The sequence below is a fragment of the Carlito syrichta genome, unplaced genomic scaffold (assembly GCF_000164805.1).
Source record: "Carlito syrichta isolate Samal-C Ts95f unplaced genomic scaffold, Tarsius_syrichta-2.0.1 Scaffold311753, whole genome shotgun sequence".
In the NCBI taxonomy this organism is placed as follows: domain Eukaryota; kingdom Metazoa; phylum Chordata; class Mammalia; order Primates; family Tarsiidae; genus Carlito; species Carlito syrichta.
In genome coordinates this window covers 102,715-121,021 of record NW_007255849.1, presented here as the reverse complement: position 1 = coordinate 121,021, position 18,307 = coordinate 102,715, and the positions used below count along the sequence as shown (strand labels likewise).

The 18,307-nt window shown below is 43.3% G+C and overlaps 1 protein-coding gene across 1 annotated transcript in view; it reads left to right on the top strand.

Annotated features, from left to right (window-relative positions):
• The first annotated feature begins 1,273 nt into the window (after positions 1–1,273).
• Positions 1,274–18,307, top strand: part of LOC103271539 (ras-related protein Rab-3B) — a 27,398-nt gene continuing 10,364 nt past the window's right edge. The window contains exons 1-3 of the mRNA XM_021718042.1: positions 1,274–1,336; positions 7,759–7,877; positions 11,350–11,474. Coding sequence (XP_021573717.1) covers positions 1,274–1,336; positions 7,759–7,877; positions 11,350–11,474 — 307 coding nt within the window. The remainder of the gene's footprint in view (positions 1,337–7,758; positions 7,878–11,349; positions 11,475–18,307) is intronic.

Here is an 18,307-nt window from a genome sequence, read left to right as displayed (position 1 = left end):
CCAGGTCGACGCCCATGGCTGCAGCGGCCTGGGCTAGGGACCCACCACAACTCTGTCACCAGAGAGGGAGGGCCCCACTAGCTGTTGTTGGGGAACCTACCCCAGAGAAGCGACAGGATTTTCCCAGGTCTCCTGCCCAGCAAGCCAGCTCCAAAGCCCCAGGTGTGGGTAGATGAGGACGGTGGTCCTTGCTTTCACGTGTTAAGGTAACTCTGTTGATCCACCATCTGCTGGATGCTTTCAGAGCCCTACTGACTGGAGTTTAGGCCCAGTGGTGTTGAGAGGCACCTGATAATTCTTGAATCTGTGAGACTTTCAGGTCTACACTGACCCTTTGTGGCCACCAGCAGGACATCAGTATCAAAGGAACCATCTGGTATTGCTCTGTACCCTCAACTTTTGGGGTGAGGAGAGAGGATAAAAAATGATGAACCAACACATGAAAAAGTGCTCAGTCTCACTAATCATCAGAGGAATGCAAATCAAAACCTCACTGAGATACCACCTAACCCCAGAAAGAATGGCCATTGTTAACAAAACAAAAAAATAATAGATGCTGGTGAGTATGCACAGGAAAGGGAACACTTCTACACTGCTGGTGGGAATACAAACTAGTTAAACCTCTGTGGAAAATAGTGTGGTGATTCCTAAAAGAACTAGAAATTGACCTTCCATATGACCCAGCAATCCCCCTACTGGGAATATACCCTAAGGAACTCAAATCATTCTACCAAAAAGATACCTGCACATGTATGTTTATTGCAGCACTGTTCACAATAGCAAAACAAGGAACCAACCGTGCTACTCACTGAAACTGGACTGGATAAGAAAAATGTGATATAAACCGGGCTCGGTGGCTCAGCCTGTAATCCTGTGCCTTTGGGAGGCTGAGGTGAATGGATTGCCTGAGCCCGCGGTGGTTCGAGACCCACCCGGGCAACTTGGCGAGACCTCATCTCTACAATAATTTAAAAAAATCAGCCAGGCATGGTAGTGCATGCCTGTAATTCCGGCTACTCGGAAGGTTGAGGCAGAAGGATCACCGGAGCCCAGTAGGTCGAGGCTGCGGTGGCCGGGAGCGGCCACTGCACTCCAGTCTGGGCGAATGAGTGAAACTCCAACTCAAAAAAAAAAAAAAGAAAAAGAAAAACGTGGTATATATACATGATGGAATATTATGCAGTCACACAGAAGGACAAACATATGGACTTTGCAGCAAATTGATTTAGAGTCTATCATACTTAGTGATCTATCACAGAAATCTTTGAGTAAGATGCTAAAAGACCTTGCTCCACAAACAGGAGATGGTGATTCATATGCTCTCCAAGGAGAGTGGGTATGTTAAATATAGAAACAAAGAACCAAGTACCATATGTTCTTACTCATAAGTGGATCCTGAACATTTACCATAATGCTATAAGAAAGGGATTGGCAGTAGCGGGATACTGCCAGGGGAGGGGAATGGGGCACACAACATCAATTGTATCTGATCTCAAACCAGGCAAAATGGGGACCCAAAGGAGGCTCAAACTTTACCTGTACAATGACCACTTGTATGCCTAATCCTGAGTTGTACCCCACATCCATAAAATAATTTTAAAAATTAAAAAATTTTAAAAAAATAAAGGGAGAGACATGCAACTCTTCCTTTCTTTTCTTTTTTTTTCTTTTCTTTATTTCCTCCCCGAGTTGGAGTCTTACTCCGTCGTCCAGGCTGGAGTGCAGTGGCACACTCATGGCCACCCTCAGCGTCGACCTGCTGGGCTTCTGCAATCCTTCCGCCTCAGCTTTCCAAGTAACTGGAACTACAGAAGCGTGCTACCATGCCTGGTTAATTTTTGATTTGTTGTATAGACGAGGTCTCGCCAAGTTGCCCAGGCTGGTGTTGAACCTGCGGGCTCAGACAATTCACTCGCCTTGGCCTCCCAAAGTGCTGGGATTACAGGCTGTCACTGAGCCCTGCCAACAACTCTTCCTTTCACTTCAACACTCAGAGATCACTGTAGAGTTCTTAATTGGCCTAATGTCAACATTGTTGTATCTCAAAGAATAGGGAGTCCTGAAAAAAGAGAGAGAGAGAGTCGGGAGAATGGCCAGTGTGTGGAGTAGTCAGAACACACATTTATTGATTAAATTCGTGGTCTTAATATTTATGGCACCCTAAAACAATTACAATAGTAACATCAAAGATCACTAAACACAGACCAACATAACAGATACAATAATAATGAAAAGGTTTGAAATATTGTGAGAGCTACCAGAATGTGACACAGAGACACAAAGCGAGCACATGCTGTTGGAAAAGGGGAGCGTATAGACCAACTTGAAGGTGGGTTGCCACAAACATTCAACTTGTAAAAAACACAATATCTGCAAAGTATGATAAAATGAAGTATGATAAAATGAATTACAATAAAATGAGATATGCTTATATTGTTATTGTTCCCATTTTCCAAATTATTTTTTGAGTCGGCGTCTCATTCTGTCACCCAGACTGGAGTGCAGTGACCGCTCATGGCCACCCCAGCATCCGCCTGCTGGACTCAGGCGATCCTTCTGCTTCAGCCTTCCAAATAGCTGGAACTAGAGGCATGCACTACCATGCCTGGATAATTTTTTTGTTTGTGGTTTAGCGTAGAGATGAGGTCTCACCAAGTTGCTCAGGCTGTTCTCGAACCCTTGGGCTCAGGCAGTCTGCTCACCTCGGCCTCTCAAAGTGCTGGGATTACAGGCTTGAGCCATCACACCTGGACTTTTGTTCCCATTTTATAGATGAAGGAACTGAGGCCCCAACAGGTAAATTGCCCAAGGAGAGAATTATATAAGAGCATGAATATCAGAAGATAGAATTGGAAGCCATCTTAGATGGTGCTTACTCCAGTCACATAGTAAGTGGTAGAACAGAAATTCACACCCAGACGTTTAATTCCAAAGACCATGCCCTTAACCCCAAGACTATGTGGCATCTTGTTTAACAGGCAGTAGCTGAATCCCTGCTATGTGCACAGCTCTGTGCACAGGTAGTACAGAGATGAAACTGACTTCATGTCCAAGCTCATTTATGATTTTGTACCAGAATTTCCAATTCATTGGGCATCAAGTTGGGTGACAAGACTCTTCTTTCAGAGAGCTGGTTTGCAGGGACAGGCTCCAGGCAGAGATGGGGGACTAGACACTGTCACAGAGTAACGGGGCATAACATAGTGGGAGTGGGAGGTGCTGAGACTTGGTTGGCAGTGCAAGGGCTCAGAAGTCCTGCCTGGACCTCTAGATCAGGAAGAGTGACTTAATTCTAAATTCTACCGACAGGATTTAGGGACCACACCTACAAATCAGTGGGAGGTCTCTTCTTTGGAATTGGCTAAGATTTCTAATCTCTGCTAAGATTTCTAGTGTTAGATGTTCACTTACTCAGTTATCCATCCATCCTTCTGCTCACTCGTTCATGAGCTGGAGAAAATATATTTGCCAGGACTCTTAGAACTGCTATATGTGGTCAGAAGGAATATGCTGATAAGCTGATTGGGATGAAGGATAAGATGCTCAAAGACCTTGCTCAACGAACAGGAGATGGTGATTCCTGTGCTTTCCAAGGAGAGAGGTTTTGTTTTGCTGAGTAAGGTTGTGCAAGTCTGCACCAGAGCTGAATTGCTGAGGACACGGAGAAGTCGAGTTCTGACAAAAACATACTGTTGTTACCTTGGAGGTTTTTTGTCTCTTCACATCTAACCTGTCACCATGCTCTATTCTTTTGCCTCTTAAATACCTCATCGAATCTGTGCCTATTCTAGCCCTGTTGCTGTCATTCGAGTTCAAATCCTTATCTGGCCCCACTTGAGCCATGGCAAAGATCTTCTAACTTGCCTTCCTGCCTCCCATCTCTTCTTCCTGTGTCCATTCTCCACACCACTGCTGGAGTGATCTTTCTAAAGTTTAGATCTAATTATGTGAATCCCCTGCCTCAGAATCTTTACTCCCAAAAAGTAGAGTCCATACCCCATAGCATAGCATTCAGAGTGTTTTCTAGCTTCATCAACCTGCCCCTTTCCCATTTCCCACCATTACTTAAGTTCTGTAGTAGTCACTGTCAAAAACTCCCTTCCACCAAAATGTCTTTCCTTCATTTTTCTGCTTGGAAAATTATTCTTTCGAAAAGTTGTTCTCCTTATATTGCCAAATAAGCACATCTTCAAAAATGCTTCTGGGCATTTTCACAGATTCCAGGAGAAAATATATAGGAATCATTATGCTGTCTACCATATATTTCCAGTGATCTAGCTGGGTGTGTGATATTGTTGCACTTTCTTATTCCTTGGAAGTTGGGTGTGGTATGTGACTTGCTTTGACCAGTGAAATGGGAAAAGTGGAAGGTTTTTTTTTGGTTTTTTTTTTAAGTAGTCTCACTCTGTTGCCCAGGCTAGAGTGCAGTGGCATGATCACAGCTACTGCAGCCTCTACCTGCTGGGCTCAGGCAATCCTTCTGCCTTAGCCTTTCAGGTAGCTGGAACTACAGGTGCGTGCCACCATGGTTGGCTTCAAACTCCTGGGCTCAGGCAATCCTCTCATCTCTACCTCCAAAAGTGCTGGGATTATAGGTGTGAGCTACCACGCCCAACTGAAAAGTGGAAGTTTGAAGAGCCAGTATGACTCACACACTTTCTTTCCCTCTGGCGGTTGCTTTGTCAGTCTTTATCCTAGAATAGGGAAGACAAAAATCAGAGGACCCAGCCAACCCTTGATGAATATGTAATAATAATTAAAAAGAAAACCTTGTTGTTTAAGCAACTGAATTTTAGGACTACTTTTTATTGAAGAACCCAGCCTAACCCAACGAATACAGCGTCTCTGCTTTGACATCTTCCAGTGCTTCTACTTTACCTAAACTTGTAAGACATTTTCTTTCTTTTAAAAAAATTTTTTTAAGGACACGTTTTCTGTATACCACTTATCAGGTACTAATGACATATTGCCTCATATTGCTAATTATCAATTTGCCATATGTCTTAGCCACCTCCACAGCTCTATGAGGCTTCCTGAGGGCAGGGTTAGTGCTTGTTCTATTTTATTATGACACAAAGTATGGCTCATGGTTAAGGCAGTATATTATAATGGGGTGTAGTAGTCAGTCAGATTTATTTTGCATGAATCTTAGTTTCCTCATCTGTAAGATGAGAGTAACAACGTATACTCTACAAGGTTTTTCTAACATTTGTGGATAAGAGGTGCAACACGTAAAAATAATGGCACACCATAATCATTATTGTTCATTAATTATCATTATAGATGGTGTTCAATAGATTCTTGTGAATAAATCAGACTTTCATTGATTTAATTGTAGTGGTACATGGACCAGACTTAGAACTGGAAGTCCTGGATTTAAGGCATAGCTTTTCTCACCCATTTGTGACCTTGGAAAAGCCACTTACCTCTCTGCATTTTTTGCATTCTGAACTGTAAAATGTAAATACTAATGACACCTACCTTACAGGAATTTTATAAAATGTAAATGAGATCATCTATGAGGAAATGTTTTATACATACTCAGGCATCATACATTCTAGAACTGTAATGATGCAAAGAAGATTGGCTGGTCCCTCACCTCCAGACTGTGTAGACATCTGTGAAGCATCCCACAAAGTGCTATTGGGTATTCCAATAACACTTTGCTGTTGGTCTTGTCTTGCTTGCTTATATGTTTGACTTTCCAACCAGACTATGAACTGCTTATGATTAAGAATTCTCCTAGTCATTTTTTTAAAAAAAAGATGTTTATTTCTTCTTATATAAGAGTAATACATGCTCACAATAGAGAAAATAGAAATACATGAAGAAAATAAAAATTCTAGTAATTCTTGTCTCTTATTCAAAGATAATCTCTATTAACTTTTTGGTCATGTTTTCTTCTGTGTATATATGTTACAAAACTGATATTATATCACACATTCAAGCACTGTCCCATCATTAAATATCCTTGCATACATGGACTTTACATAAAAATTCTTGCATTTTAGCCATTTTCCTATTGTTGAATATATGTCAATGATACTTTTTTATTATATAAACAAAATAAAACTGTAACAAACATTTTTGTGCATACATATTTGTCTGAATTTCTATTTTTGTAGGAAAAGTTTTTAGAAGGAATATTTTATTTTATTTTTTTTGAGTTGGAGTCTCGGTTGCCCAGACTGGAGTGCAGTGGCCGCTCCTGGCCACCGCAGCCTCGACCTGCTGGGCTCCGGCTATCCTTCCACCTCAGCCTTCCAAGCAGCCGGAATTACAGGTGCGCGCTACCACGCCCGGCTGATTTTTTGATTTATTGTAGAGATGAGGTCTCACTGCCCAGTCGGGTCTCGAACCCGTGGGCTCACGCAATTCACTCACCTTAGCCTCCCAAAGGCGCGGGATTACAGGCTGAGCCACCGAGCCCGGCACAAGGAATATTTTTAAGAGTACAAACTTTTTTTTTGAGTGGAGTCTCACTCTGTTGCCCAGCCTGGGGTGCAGTGGCACACTCACGGCCACTCCAGCTCATGCCTATAATTCCAGCACTTTGGGAGGTGGAGGTAAGAGAATTGAATAAGCTCAGGGGTTCAAGACCAGCCTGAGCAACATGGCAAGACTTCTTCCCTACTATAAAAAACAAAAGAAACCAACTGTGCTGCCCATCAAAAGAGGACTGGATAAAAAAAATGTGGTACTTATACACAATGGAATACTACGCAGCCATAAAGAAGAACAAAATCATGAACTTTGCAGCAACCTGGATGGAATTAGAATGTATAATACTGAGTGGTCTCTCACAGAAACAAAGAGGTCAGTATCACATGTTCTCACTCATAAGTGGATCTTGAACAACTACCGTATTACTATAAGAAAAAGATTGAAAGTGAAAGGAAACTGCAGGGTGGGGGGTAGGGAAGTAGGGAGGTGGGATTGATAGTAGTCGATATCTGCCTGGGGAAGGAGGGTGCACACCTCATCGATAAGGGTACCTGCACGGTGAATATTTGTATACCCAGCCCTGAATTGTACCCCACAATTTTAAATAAAAATTAAAAGAGAAAAAATAAAAGAGGTACCTATTATGTGTCTTGTGTTATGCACAGTGACTAGAATATAATTTTAAAATCTCATAGAAATTAATAAATACTTAAAATACTAGAAAAATGGGCAAGAGGAATGAACAAGTCACAGAAGAAATGTCAGTGGATAATTACTGTATACAAAGTTTTAACCTTGTTCTATGTGGTTTCTATATATAAGAATCCCCATTATAGGTGAGGGTGGAGTCAGATGTACAACCTCACACCTTGTTTGTGGGAGTGGAACCTGGTTCAGCCTTTCAGGAAATCTATTTGAAAGCATTAAAGAATGTTTAAACCAGGCTCAGGGGCTTAGCCTGTAATCCCAGCACTTGGGGAGGCCGAGGTGAGTGGATTGTTTTGCCTGAGTCCATGGGTTCGAGACCAGCCCAGGAAACTTGGCGAGACCTTGTCTCTACAATAAATCAAAAACTAGCCGGGCGTGGTAGCACGCACCTGTAGTTCCAGCTACTTGGAAGGCTGAGGTGGAAGGATCGCTGGAGCCTAGCAGATGGAGGCTGTGGTTGCTGTATCATGCCACTATACTCCAGCCTGGGCAACAGAGTACAATTCTGACTCAAAAAGTCTTGGATTATTAGTTAATTGTCTTGTGAACTTTTTAGGAACCAAAGCAGACTTTCTAGGAGACTAACTCTTTCCTTGTCCCAACCAGGACACAGCTGGGCAGGAGCGGTACCGGACCATCACAACAGCCTATTACCGTGGGGCCATGGGCTTCATTCTGATGTATGACATCACCAATGAGGAGTCCTTCAATGCCGTCCAAGACTGGTACAAGACACATTCATGTTCATTCATTTTTTCATCAAGCTGTTCATGAAAACCTAACATGTGTTAGGCCCTGTGCTGTGTGCCAGAGAAACCCAGATGAATCAGACATGGCTTCTGCCCTCAAGGAGTTCACAGATGAGAGGAGAAGACAGATCAGTGAGCAGGCAAGGAAAATATCATGTGATAGGTGCAGTGGTAAAGAGAGGCAGCAGGGCTGTGGGAAGCCAATGGAGGGCTCTCTGATCCAGTTTAGGGACGGGGCCCTGGAGTTACTGATACATATGCTGCATTTTTGTAAGATGAATAGGAGTTAGCCCAAGGGATGAATGGATAAAATTGTGCTAGAAAAAGAATACAGATGTGCAAAGGTGAGAAGGGAGGTGAGAGGTAGGAAGGACGCAGGCTGTGAAGAATTTTGCATGCTGGTGTAAGGAGTTTGGATTCCATCCCATAGGTGATGACATTTGAATTGGAACCACTGGATTCAGATTCATTTTTAAGAAGATCACCGGAGCTACAGTGGAGAGTGAATCTACATAGCACTTCTCTCTCTCTTTTTTTTTTTTTGAGTTGGAGTCTCACTGCATCACCCAGACTGGAGTTCATTGGCCGCTCCCAGTCACTGCAGCCTTGACCTGCTGGGCTCCGGCGATCCTTCTGCCTCAGCCTTCCAGGTAGCTGGAACTACAGGCGCGCGCTACCATGCCCGGCTGATTTTTTGATTCATTGTAGAGATGCGGTCATGCCAAGTTGCCAAGACGGGTCTCGAACCCACGGGCTCAGGCAATCCACTCACCTCAGCCTCCCAAGGTGTGGGATTACAGGCCGAGCCACTGAGCCCGGCAGCACTTCTCTTTGAAGTCTACTCCTGGGCTGCACTGGGAGTCCAAGAGCACATCTAGTCCAAGTTCTTAAAGGTTCCATATGCAACAGAAGTCAGGACAGCACCCCAGAGGTATAACCTTGAGTTGTCTTTCCTCCTGGAGCATCATTCATAGAAGGGAGCATGAAGGGCAATACACGGGAAAGGGAAGGGCCAGGACCCAGTACCCTGATCAGATGAGGATGGGGGCTGTTCTTTAAAATCAGAGAGGCTGAGCAGTCCAGGTACATTGCAGCAGTGCTGGCCAGGGCTGAGCTTGTCTCCTGCTGCCTTTGCCCAACAGCTACCCTTGGAGGACTGCCCTTCTCCCAAGGAACAGTTGCCTGGTTATGTGAAGTTTTGTTGGCAACTTGGAGACTTGAGCTAAGTATGATTGGCAGGCTGCCTGCTGCACTGCCCTGTTTTAACCCACAGTCCAGGCTGCTTTCAGTGTGTCTGTCATTCGTGGGGTCTGTGTTCTCCTTTTCTGCCTCTCAGTCTCCTCTTCTTCCTTCTTTCTTTTTAACAACTTCTTCTTCTTCCCACCTTTCTTCTTTTTTCCTTTCCTCCCTCTCTTTTCTCTTCCCCTTCCCTTTTCTCTCTCCAGTCATGATTTTTCTCCCTTCCTCTTCTGCTCTCTCCCCCCCCCTCCATCGTCTCTCTCTCACTGCACCTCCCCTGGAGTGATCAGCTCCCTCTTTAAGTGTCTCCACACAGAATGATCCCCGATGGCCTTGACCTCCTTCCCTCTTCCCCATCAGTCTCTGTCCATTCTGCCTCAGGAACACGGTGACTTTAACACCTGATGACAATTCCTCCAAGAATAACCTGAGTTTGTTGCTAATCTGGAGCTGAGAGGAAATGGGGTGGGGTGGGGGGACATGAAAGGAAGAGCAGCATGAGAGATAAGGAGAGCTGGCTCCAGTTACCTCTGATCTGAAGACTGAGTGTCTGTCTCCAGTGCTGGCCTTTGAGTTTTGCCTCTGGGTGACTTGGTCCCAGCCTAGCTCCTAGCTTTCATCCAAGTCCCAGTGCTTAGAAGGGGATCTGGCTTTTTGCAGGCCCACAGCAGATGGTGGTCGAGTAAACTGCAAGCTTTGAGGAAATATAGCTTTTCATCATAGATGAGAAGATTGGTGGTGGGAAACCATTGCCGACATTTTGGCTTCTGCAAATAATCATCATCTAAGTTTAAGAGCAGAGTCAGTACTAGGTCCAAGTTGCAATTAGGGTTGAGTGAGATTGAGTGTCAGTGTCAGCTTCAAGATCTGCTTCAGGATGAACTATTCACTGGCTAATTCATCCATCAAACATTCACTGGCACCTTCTCTGCTCTGTGTTCTGTGCTGGGTGTTGGCATCCCAAAGATGAATAAACTTGTCCCAGCCCTCAGGGAGAGACAGATAAATCTGACCAAGTGCTCTAGGTGTTATGATAAGTGTGCAGGAGACCAAAAGAGGAAGTCATCATTTCCACCTAAAGTCAGGGAGAACCAGGCCCGTCCTCACAAAGAATTATCTCCACAATGAAGAATACAATAAATACAATTGTATTCCCTCTGGGAATATTTTGCTTTTAATTATAGAAATAATACATGCTCACTTTCAAAATAATTTTAAAGTGCAAGTATTTGAAAAGCATTTTTTAAAAGTCTCATCATCATCTTATGTGATGGAAACCACTGCTGATATTTTGGTTTCTGCAAGTAATCATAATCTAAGGCTTCTGTGAATGTTTATGAATCGCGGAAGAGGAGGTGGAGGCTAGTTGGATCTAGAGAAGCTTGAGAAGGGATCAGCACTGGACCGTGGAAGATGACTTTGTTGTGGAGAAGGGATTCCCAGTACAAGCAAAGGCACAAGCCATTGGAGAGCTTTTGGGGGGAATGAGAGAGGTTTGGGAGGTGGGAGGAAGGGTGATGAGGCCAGAGAGATGGGACACGAGTGGTCTTGAACTGAGGAATCTGGAATATGACACACTGTGATCAGATACATGTTTTAGAAAGAGCTTTCTGTCCAGTGAGGAGAAGGATGACCACATTAGAAGAGGCCTTCAAAGAATGGGCAAGGTTTGCAACCAGGGTTTAGGGGCCAGTGTCTATGACAGACAGTAAGGGCAAGTATCTGTCTGTCGGTCAGTCCTCAGCTGAATTAATTGGCAGCCACTTGAGTGTTGCTAGTCCTCTGGAAGAGAAACTACTTCTTCAAACTTCAAAGCTCTCTTTCTGACCTAGGAGGGTGTGTGTGTGTCTTAGTAAGTTTGGTTTGCTATAACAAGATACCCTAGACCAGTGGCTGAAATGGCAAGCATTTATTTATCACAGTTCTGAAGCTAGGAAGTCTGAGATCAAAGCACCAGCAGATCCAATACCTGGAGACAGCCACATTCTTGTATTCTCACATGGCCAAGAGAGAAAGAGAGTTCTAGTCTCTTTTTCTTCTTATAAGGACACTAATCTCATTTATTAGGGATATATCCTCATCACATAATTACCTCCCAAATGCCATCACATTGGGGATTAGGCTTCAACATGTGAATTTGGGGGGGAGCGACACAGACATTCAGTCTAGCAATGTGATTAATACATCTCTCAACTCGGTCTCTTTTTAGGGCTACTCAGATCAAGACCTACTCCTGGGACAATGCTCAGGTTATTCTGGTGGGGAACAAGTGTGATATGGAGGAAGAGAGGGTTGTTCCCACTGAGAAGGGCCGGCTCCTCGCAGAGCAGCTTGGTAGGTACATGACACATGTGTATGCATGTATGTATGTGCACATGTGCTCATGGGAATGGGGCAGACACAGGGGACAAATGTGTGTTTGTATTTGTGACATTATGGTGTGTTTTGATTATGAATTTTGTACCTATATGATCTGTGTGTATTTTACATTTGTATAATGTACGTATGGACTTTGTGCTTACAAATTTTAGATCATCACTTTTGATATGTATATATTTTGTTATGTTGAACATATAAGTAAATTTTAAATTTATGAATTCTCTTTTTTTAACCAGCACCTTCCACAAAGGATTTGAAGTGTCTTATAAAAATCATCATAGTACAATAAGACAAAAAATAAATAAGTGAGAAAATTGGAGCAAAGGAAATGCAAGGGTGGGAGGAAAATCAGAGGAAGCTGGGGAGAGATAAATATGTAGGTTATAAATTCTTGGTACCTGCAAGAGTTGGGCTACAATATTGCTTTTGAGCTCCCTAGCAACCATTGCAAAGGGGGAAACATAATCAGTTACATAGTTGTTCAGAATATCCTAATATAAAAACAAATCTGTTATTTCAGAGAAGCACTGCTCTTCATTGGCAACTACAGAGTAGACTCTGTATGCTGTATGTGACCATGTCCTTCATATCAAACTTCTTTCTAGCAACTGCAACACTGAGTATTGTATGCTGTTTCTTTTTTTTTTTTTTGAGTTGGAGTCTCACTCTGTCACCCAGACTGGAATGCAGTGGCCACTCCCAGCCACCGCAGCCTCGACCTGCTGGGCTCCGGCGATCCTTCCGCCTCAGCCTTCCATGTAGCTGGATCTACAGGCGTGTGCTACCACGCCCAGCTAATTTTTTGATTTATTGTAGAGATGAGGTCTTGCCAAGTTGCCCAGGCGGGTCTCGAACCCGCGGGCTCAGGCAATCCTCTCACCTCAGACTCCCAAAGTGCTGGGATTACAGGCTGAGCCACTGAGCCCGGCTATATGCTATTTCTTACAGTGTGCTGTTTCTCAATGCAAACTGATGTTTCTCACAAATATACATACACAACAAAAGTAATTGTATAAAGGGATCAAACTATATGGTTCAAGTATGCAGCTCTGAATTTTTCTAAGGTTAAAGCATTCTGGTCACTGTGCTCCACTGAGGCCCAGGTGCCCAGGCAAGTCTCAGTGGCTCCAGAGCAGAACCCCTACCTACCTTTGCCTGAAAGAATAGCTTTGATTGTATTTTACATATTGGTGTTTAATATAAGATTGCTTTACAGAAAGAGTTCCATGCCTACGGAACATTTAAAATCTTCCTCTAGAATGTATGTACTGCTTAGCTTTTAGCCAGTCTCCTCAAGTATGTCTCACATTCTAGGTATTGTGAGTATTGAGGAGTATCCACTCCCTGACAGTTGCTGAAATACAGATATTTGGGCAGGTAGGTAGGTGATTGGTATAAGATACAAGTGAGAATTGTGTACTGTATATATCTGTAGTATGTATATTAGGAGTATGTGTTTATGTGTGTGTGTCCTGTGCTTCTTTCTCCCCATTTCTATTCCCCAAGTTGACCTGTAAACGGTAGCAAACTGTAAGTGCTTAATAAGCAGGGAGGTTGGGTCATCTTGGGTCTTGCTGTTCCGACCCGATCACAGAGGTTCTCAGAGTCCAGAAAGTGCCTCCTTTTGGTCCACAACAAGTATGTGGTGAAGCCTATGCTTCAATAACGTCAGGCTTTTCCTCCTTGCCCTCTGCCCACAGTTCCCAGGGAGACTCCCAGTACCTCTTCTGGCCCGACTATATTTCATCTGCTTGAAATACTCTCTTCTACTCCCCATCTGCTGCGCTCACCCAGCTAGTGAGCTTCTACTCAGCTTCCAACATAGCTCGAGCTTCATGTCTTCCATGAAGCCTTTCCAGCCCCCCAGAGCTCCTTCCTTGGTGCCCCACTTCATGCCCTGTCTATGCAACAGTCAGAGTACCTGTCTCCCTTGGATGTACTTGTTTCCTCGTCTATCTCCTGAAAGCACCTTGAAGACAGGAAATGAGTCTTCTTTATCTTTGTACCCACAGTACCTAGCATATGGCCTGGCACTGAGTAGACATGCAAAAATATGTTTTCATTACATTTTATGATGTCAAGTATTTGGCTACTTTATTTTGTTGTGCAATGAAGACTGCCTAAGCACCAACTCTGCCACGTACTGTGCTATGAAACAGGATACATTCCCTGGTTTGAACAAGCTCGATCTAGGGAGAGAGCAGACAGAAACAGTGATAGCCCAGGTGATCAGGGCTGTGACAGAGGGATGTACGGAGGATTAGGGAAGCATAGAGGAAGCACCTGATTCAGCTGGGAGCAGAGAACGTGATGCCCAAGTGGCATCCTGGAAACAAGCAGGACCAGTCAAGTAAGGAGGAGAAACAAGGACATTTCAGGCAGGGGCATAGCACTGAGACACGGAGCAGCTCTGTGGTTCAGGGAACCATAGATCACTGGATAATGTGAGCCTGGAGTAGGTGTTGCCCAAAGAGAGGGATGCATGCCACTGGAACTGTACAAGATGATTTCATGCATTTATTTTGATGTGTATTAAAAAATAATAGGAGCTGGGCATGGTGTCTCATGTCTGTAACCCCAGAACTTTGGGAGGCTGAGGTGAAAGGTTCACCTGGAAAGTCAAGGCTGTGGCGAGCCCTGATCATGCTACTGCACTCCAGCCTGGGTGACAGAGTGAGACCCCAACTAAAAAATAAAAATAAAAATAAAATAAAAAAAATAAAATAGAACCAATGTGTCAAGACTTTAGAGTTAAACAAGACCAAGTTTCTAAAAGGTGAGTTAGTTTTATATTAGGAAAAAATATATTCCATCCTGCCTTTCAGAAGAGATATGTATGTATCTAGCATGTCATGCCCTTATGACTAAGATTTTTTAAAGGTGAGTTGGTTGAACACTTATTAGGTGCTTACCATGTGTCAGGCATTATTCTAAGTGTTTTGAAGTATTATTCTTTTAATTTAATTCCCCTAAAACCTTCCAAGATATATATTTTTCTTATTTCCACATTTTGTGTGTGTTTTTTTAACTTATGAGAAAAATGAGACACAGGAAGTTAAGTGACTTGTTCAAGTGCACATAGCTAGTAAGAGAGCAGAACAGACCAAGTGTGGTGGTTCAAGCCTGTAACTCAGCACTTTGGGAGGCCGAGGTGAGGGGATTACCTGAGCCCACGGGTTTGAGAACAGCCTAGATAACTTGGTGAGACCTCATCTCTACAGTAAAAAATCAAAAAATTAGGCAGGCGTGGTAGCGCACGCCTGTAGTTCCAGCTGCTCAGATGACTGAGGCAGAAGGATCACCTGAGTCCAGCAGATCAACACTGGGGTGGCCATGAGCATGTCACTGCACCCCAGCCTGGGTGACAGAGTGAGACTGACTCAAGAAAAAAAAAAAGAGAGAGCAGAACCAAGATTTAGACCCATGTGGTAGCCCAGCTCCAGAGCCTGTCTGTGCTCCCTACCACTTAACCTTAATATATAGCAAATATGGTCATAAAAGCTGATAAATATAGGACCAGACACTATGTGAAATGTTTAGCATTAATTATCTCATTTACTTCTCTCTGTAACCCTTCAAGGTTGGAACTATAGGGCGTGTCTAGTACTCTGAAAAATGAGGTTTAGAGAGGCTAAATAACTTGGTCAAGCTTATACTGTTAGAAAGTGGTGGAGTTGCCGGGTGCAGTGGCTCATGTCTGTGATACCAATGCTTTGAGATGCCAAGGTGGGAGGATTGCTTGAGCTCAGGAGTTTGATACCAGCCTGGGCAACATAGCAAGACCTCTTCTCTACAAAAAATCAAAAAATATTAGCCAGTCATGGTAGCATGTGCCAGGAGTCCCTGCTACTCGAGAGGCTGAGATGGGAGGATCACTTGAGCCAGGAATTGGAGGTTGTGGTGATCCATGATTATGCCACTGCATTCCAGCCTGGAATGAGACTCCAGCTCAAAAAAAAAGAGAGAGAGAAAGAAGGAGAAAGTAGTGGAGTCAGTATAGATCTATCAAGTTTGTATAGGAACAGGTGAAATGCAATCTTAGTGCAGTGTTTAGGCACTTGAAGAAAGACTTTAATTAATTGGCTAGATTTGAGCAGGTCAAGATAACCCTTCTCTGTCCAACACAACTTCCTGAACTATTCTCTGTTGATGACAAGAACTTGCCTGTTTACATGTTTATCTCTTCCTGGACCTTAAAAGCAGGAATTATGTCTGATTTGTTTCATTATCCCAAGCACCCAGGATAGGGTAGATATTCATTAATACATTTTACTTATTCAGTGAAAAATATTTAATATACAGCAAATATGGTCATAAACGCTGATATATATAGGATCAGACACTTCTGTCCTGGCACTTAGGATATAACTAATGATTAACAAATAGCTGTGATTCTTACTATCATAGAACTAATGGGACTAATGAGAAAAAAAGACATTCAACAAATACTTATACAAATAAATATATAATTAAACATTGTAAATGGGCAAATTTTATGGTATGTGAGTTGCATCTCAAGATAGGTGTTAAAATTGTGATAAGTTCTTTTGAGTTAGGACACATTATTGTAAGTGATAAAATTCTAAATCAAACTAGCTTTAAGTAAAAAAAATAAAATGTACTAGCTCCTGTGACTGGGAAGTCCACTAGACCCAGGATTCAATTTCACTCTCCATCTCTCAACTTTTTGTATCCCCTCAGCCTTCATCTATAACAGGTTCATAGCTTCTCAATTCCTGCAAAAAGAGGACTTCTCTCTCTCAACCACTATCCCAGGGAAGACTATGATCAGTCACCTGTACGTCACATGCCCACCCTAGTGGCTGGGGGAGGCAAGTATGAGAATTTATAGTCCCACAATAACTGTTTAAAATGGTGGTTCCCGGCCAGGTGCCGTAGCTCATGCTTGTAATCCCAGCACTTTGGGAGGCCGAGGCAGGAGGATGGCTTGAGCCCAGCAGTTTGAGACCAGCCTGAACAACATAGTGAGATCTCGTCTCTACAAAAATAAAAAAATTAGCCAGGCGTGGTGGTGCATGCCTGTAATCCCAGCTATTTGGAAGGCTAAGGTGGGAGAATCGCCTGAGCCCAGGAGGTCAAGGCTGTGGTGAGCCTTGATTATGTCACTGCACTCCAGCCTGGGCAACAGAATGAGACCCTGACTCAGAAAAAAAACAAAAACCCCGCTGGTTCCCTAAAGGAAGGAATGTGGGGCAGACAAAAGTAACATACGTCCACCACAAGTGCTATGAAGAAAGTAAAAAAGAGAAACCTAATTTTAGGCTAGAGAGTCAAGGTCATCTGAGAACATAACTCTTAAGGTGAGAACTGAAGGATGAGAAAAAACTAGCCAGACCAAGATTGGAGTGTTCCACCTCAAGACAAATCCAAATGTGGGTTAGATCCTAAAACATTCATGAGATTGAAAGAAGGCCATGTCTCAGGGACTAAATAATCAAGGGAAGAGTAGTGTGAGGTGAGGATGGACATAGGCAGATGTCGGATCATGCAGCATCTTGTAGACCTTGTTAGGAATCTTGCAAGGATGTGATCAGATCTAGGAACAGCAAGGGAGGATGCTCATCCGTCCTTGCCCTCACTCTGTGCCTATCCTTCTGCCACCCCAGATATTAAGTCACTTTCAATGGCCTGCTTGCCCAAGTAGTAGTGTCACACTCTGCCTTATGGGGTCCCTCCTCAGAATGCCCTTTTAGCTTTTCTCAGCTCTCTCAGCCAAGACCATTGATATGGCCAGCAACTAGTGTTTATTAAAGCTGTGAGTAGCAGCAGGCCTTCAACATCCTCAAAGTTCCTGGGACTTGGGTGAGGTTATATAGATGCTGAGACAGGTGATGTTTGGGAGTATAGAGAAGATGTAGGGACTCCTATTTCAGGAAGCGTGACAGTTTAGGTTTCTGCCTCATGTGCCCCTCAGAAAGAGGCTTCATGTCCTTTGCCTGATTCTGATTGGGGACAGGTCTGGCTGGAGTCTAGGGAGGCTAGAAGAGGGAAATGTGCTTCTGCCTACAAAGGAAGGAGAGACCATCTAAAATGTGATTTTCAGACACACCAATGCTGGCATAGTTTAGTGGGAAAGCACCCATAGACTAGGAGTTGGGCGATTGAGGGTTTACCATGCTTCTGCTATTGCTTTACTATGTGACCTTGAACATCTTGTTTCCTCTCTCTGGGGCTCACTTTGCCCATCTGTAAGACAGGGAGTTTGGATTAGTTGGTTGGGGAGATGTGTTTGGCTCTATCTTACTTTGACTCCATGATTTCAATTCACCCAATTCTCCACTCATCTCTCAGACCCCACAGGCTCTTTTACACTGTTTGCTTACTTTAGATATTCAATTAATTTCTTTATGTTGAGATGAACTATAGAAACCTTACATCATTGAGCCTGGTGGTGGAGCAACAAAGACCTAGTTGGCGTTGATCATAACTAATTTATAATCCACTACGTGCTTTCACAACAATTCTCTTGTGACCTTCCCTGTCACTCATAGCCTGTAAGGCAGCATTATCATCAGTTATAGTAGCACAATATCTATATTACTGTACAGTAACACATTCTCATCAGTACAGAAAATTAGTGATTTTACTGATGAAGAAGCTGAGTCCAGACCACTTGTGTTCTCTTGCACACAAGGGAACTGTGCCACATTTGTCTTTATTTTCTTCACTTTAAGATTATGAAACTTTTCTAAGCCATATAAATAGTAGATGGCAAGTCCAGTACTCAAACTCAGACTTTGGATTACGAAATTTTTTTTTTTTTTTTT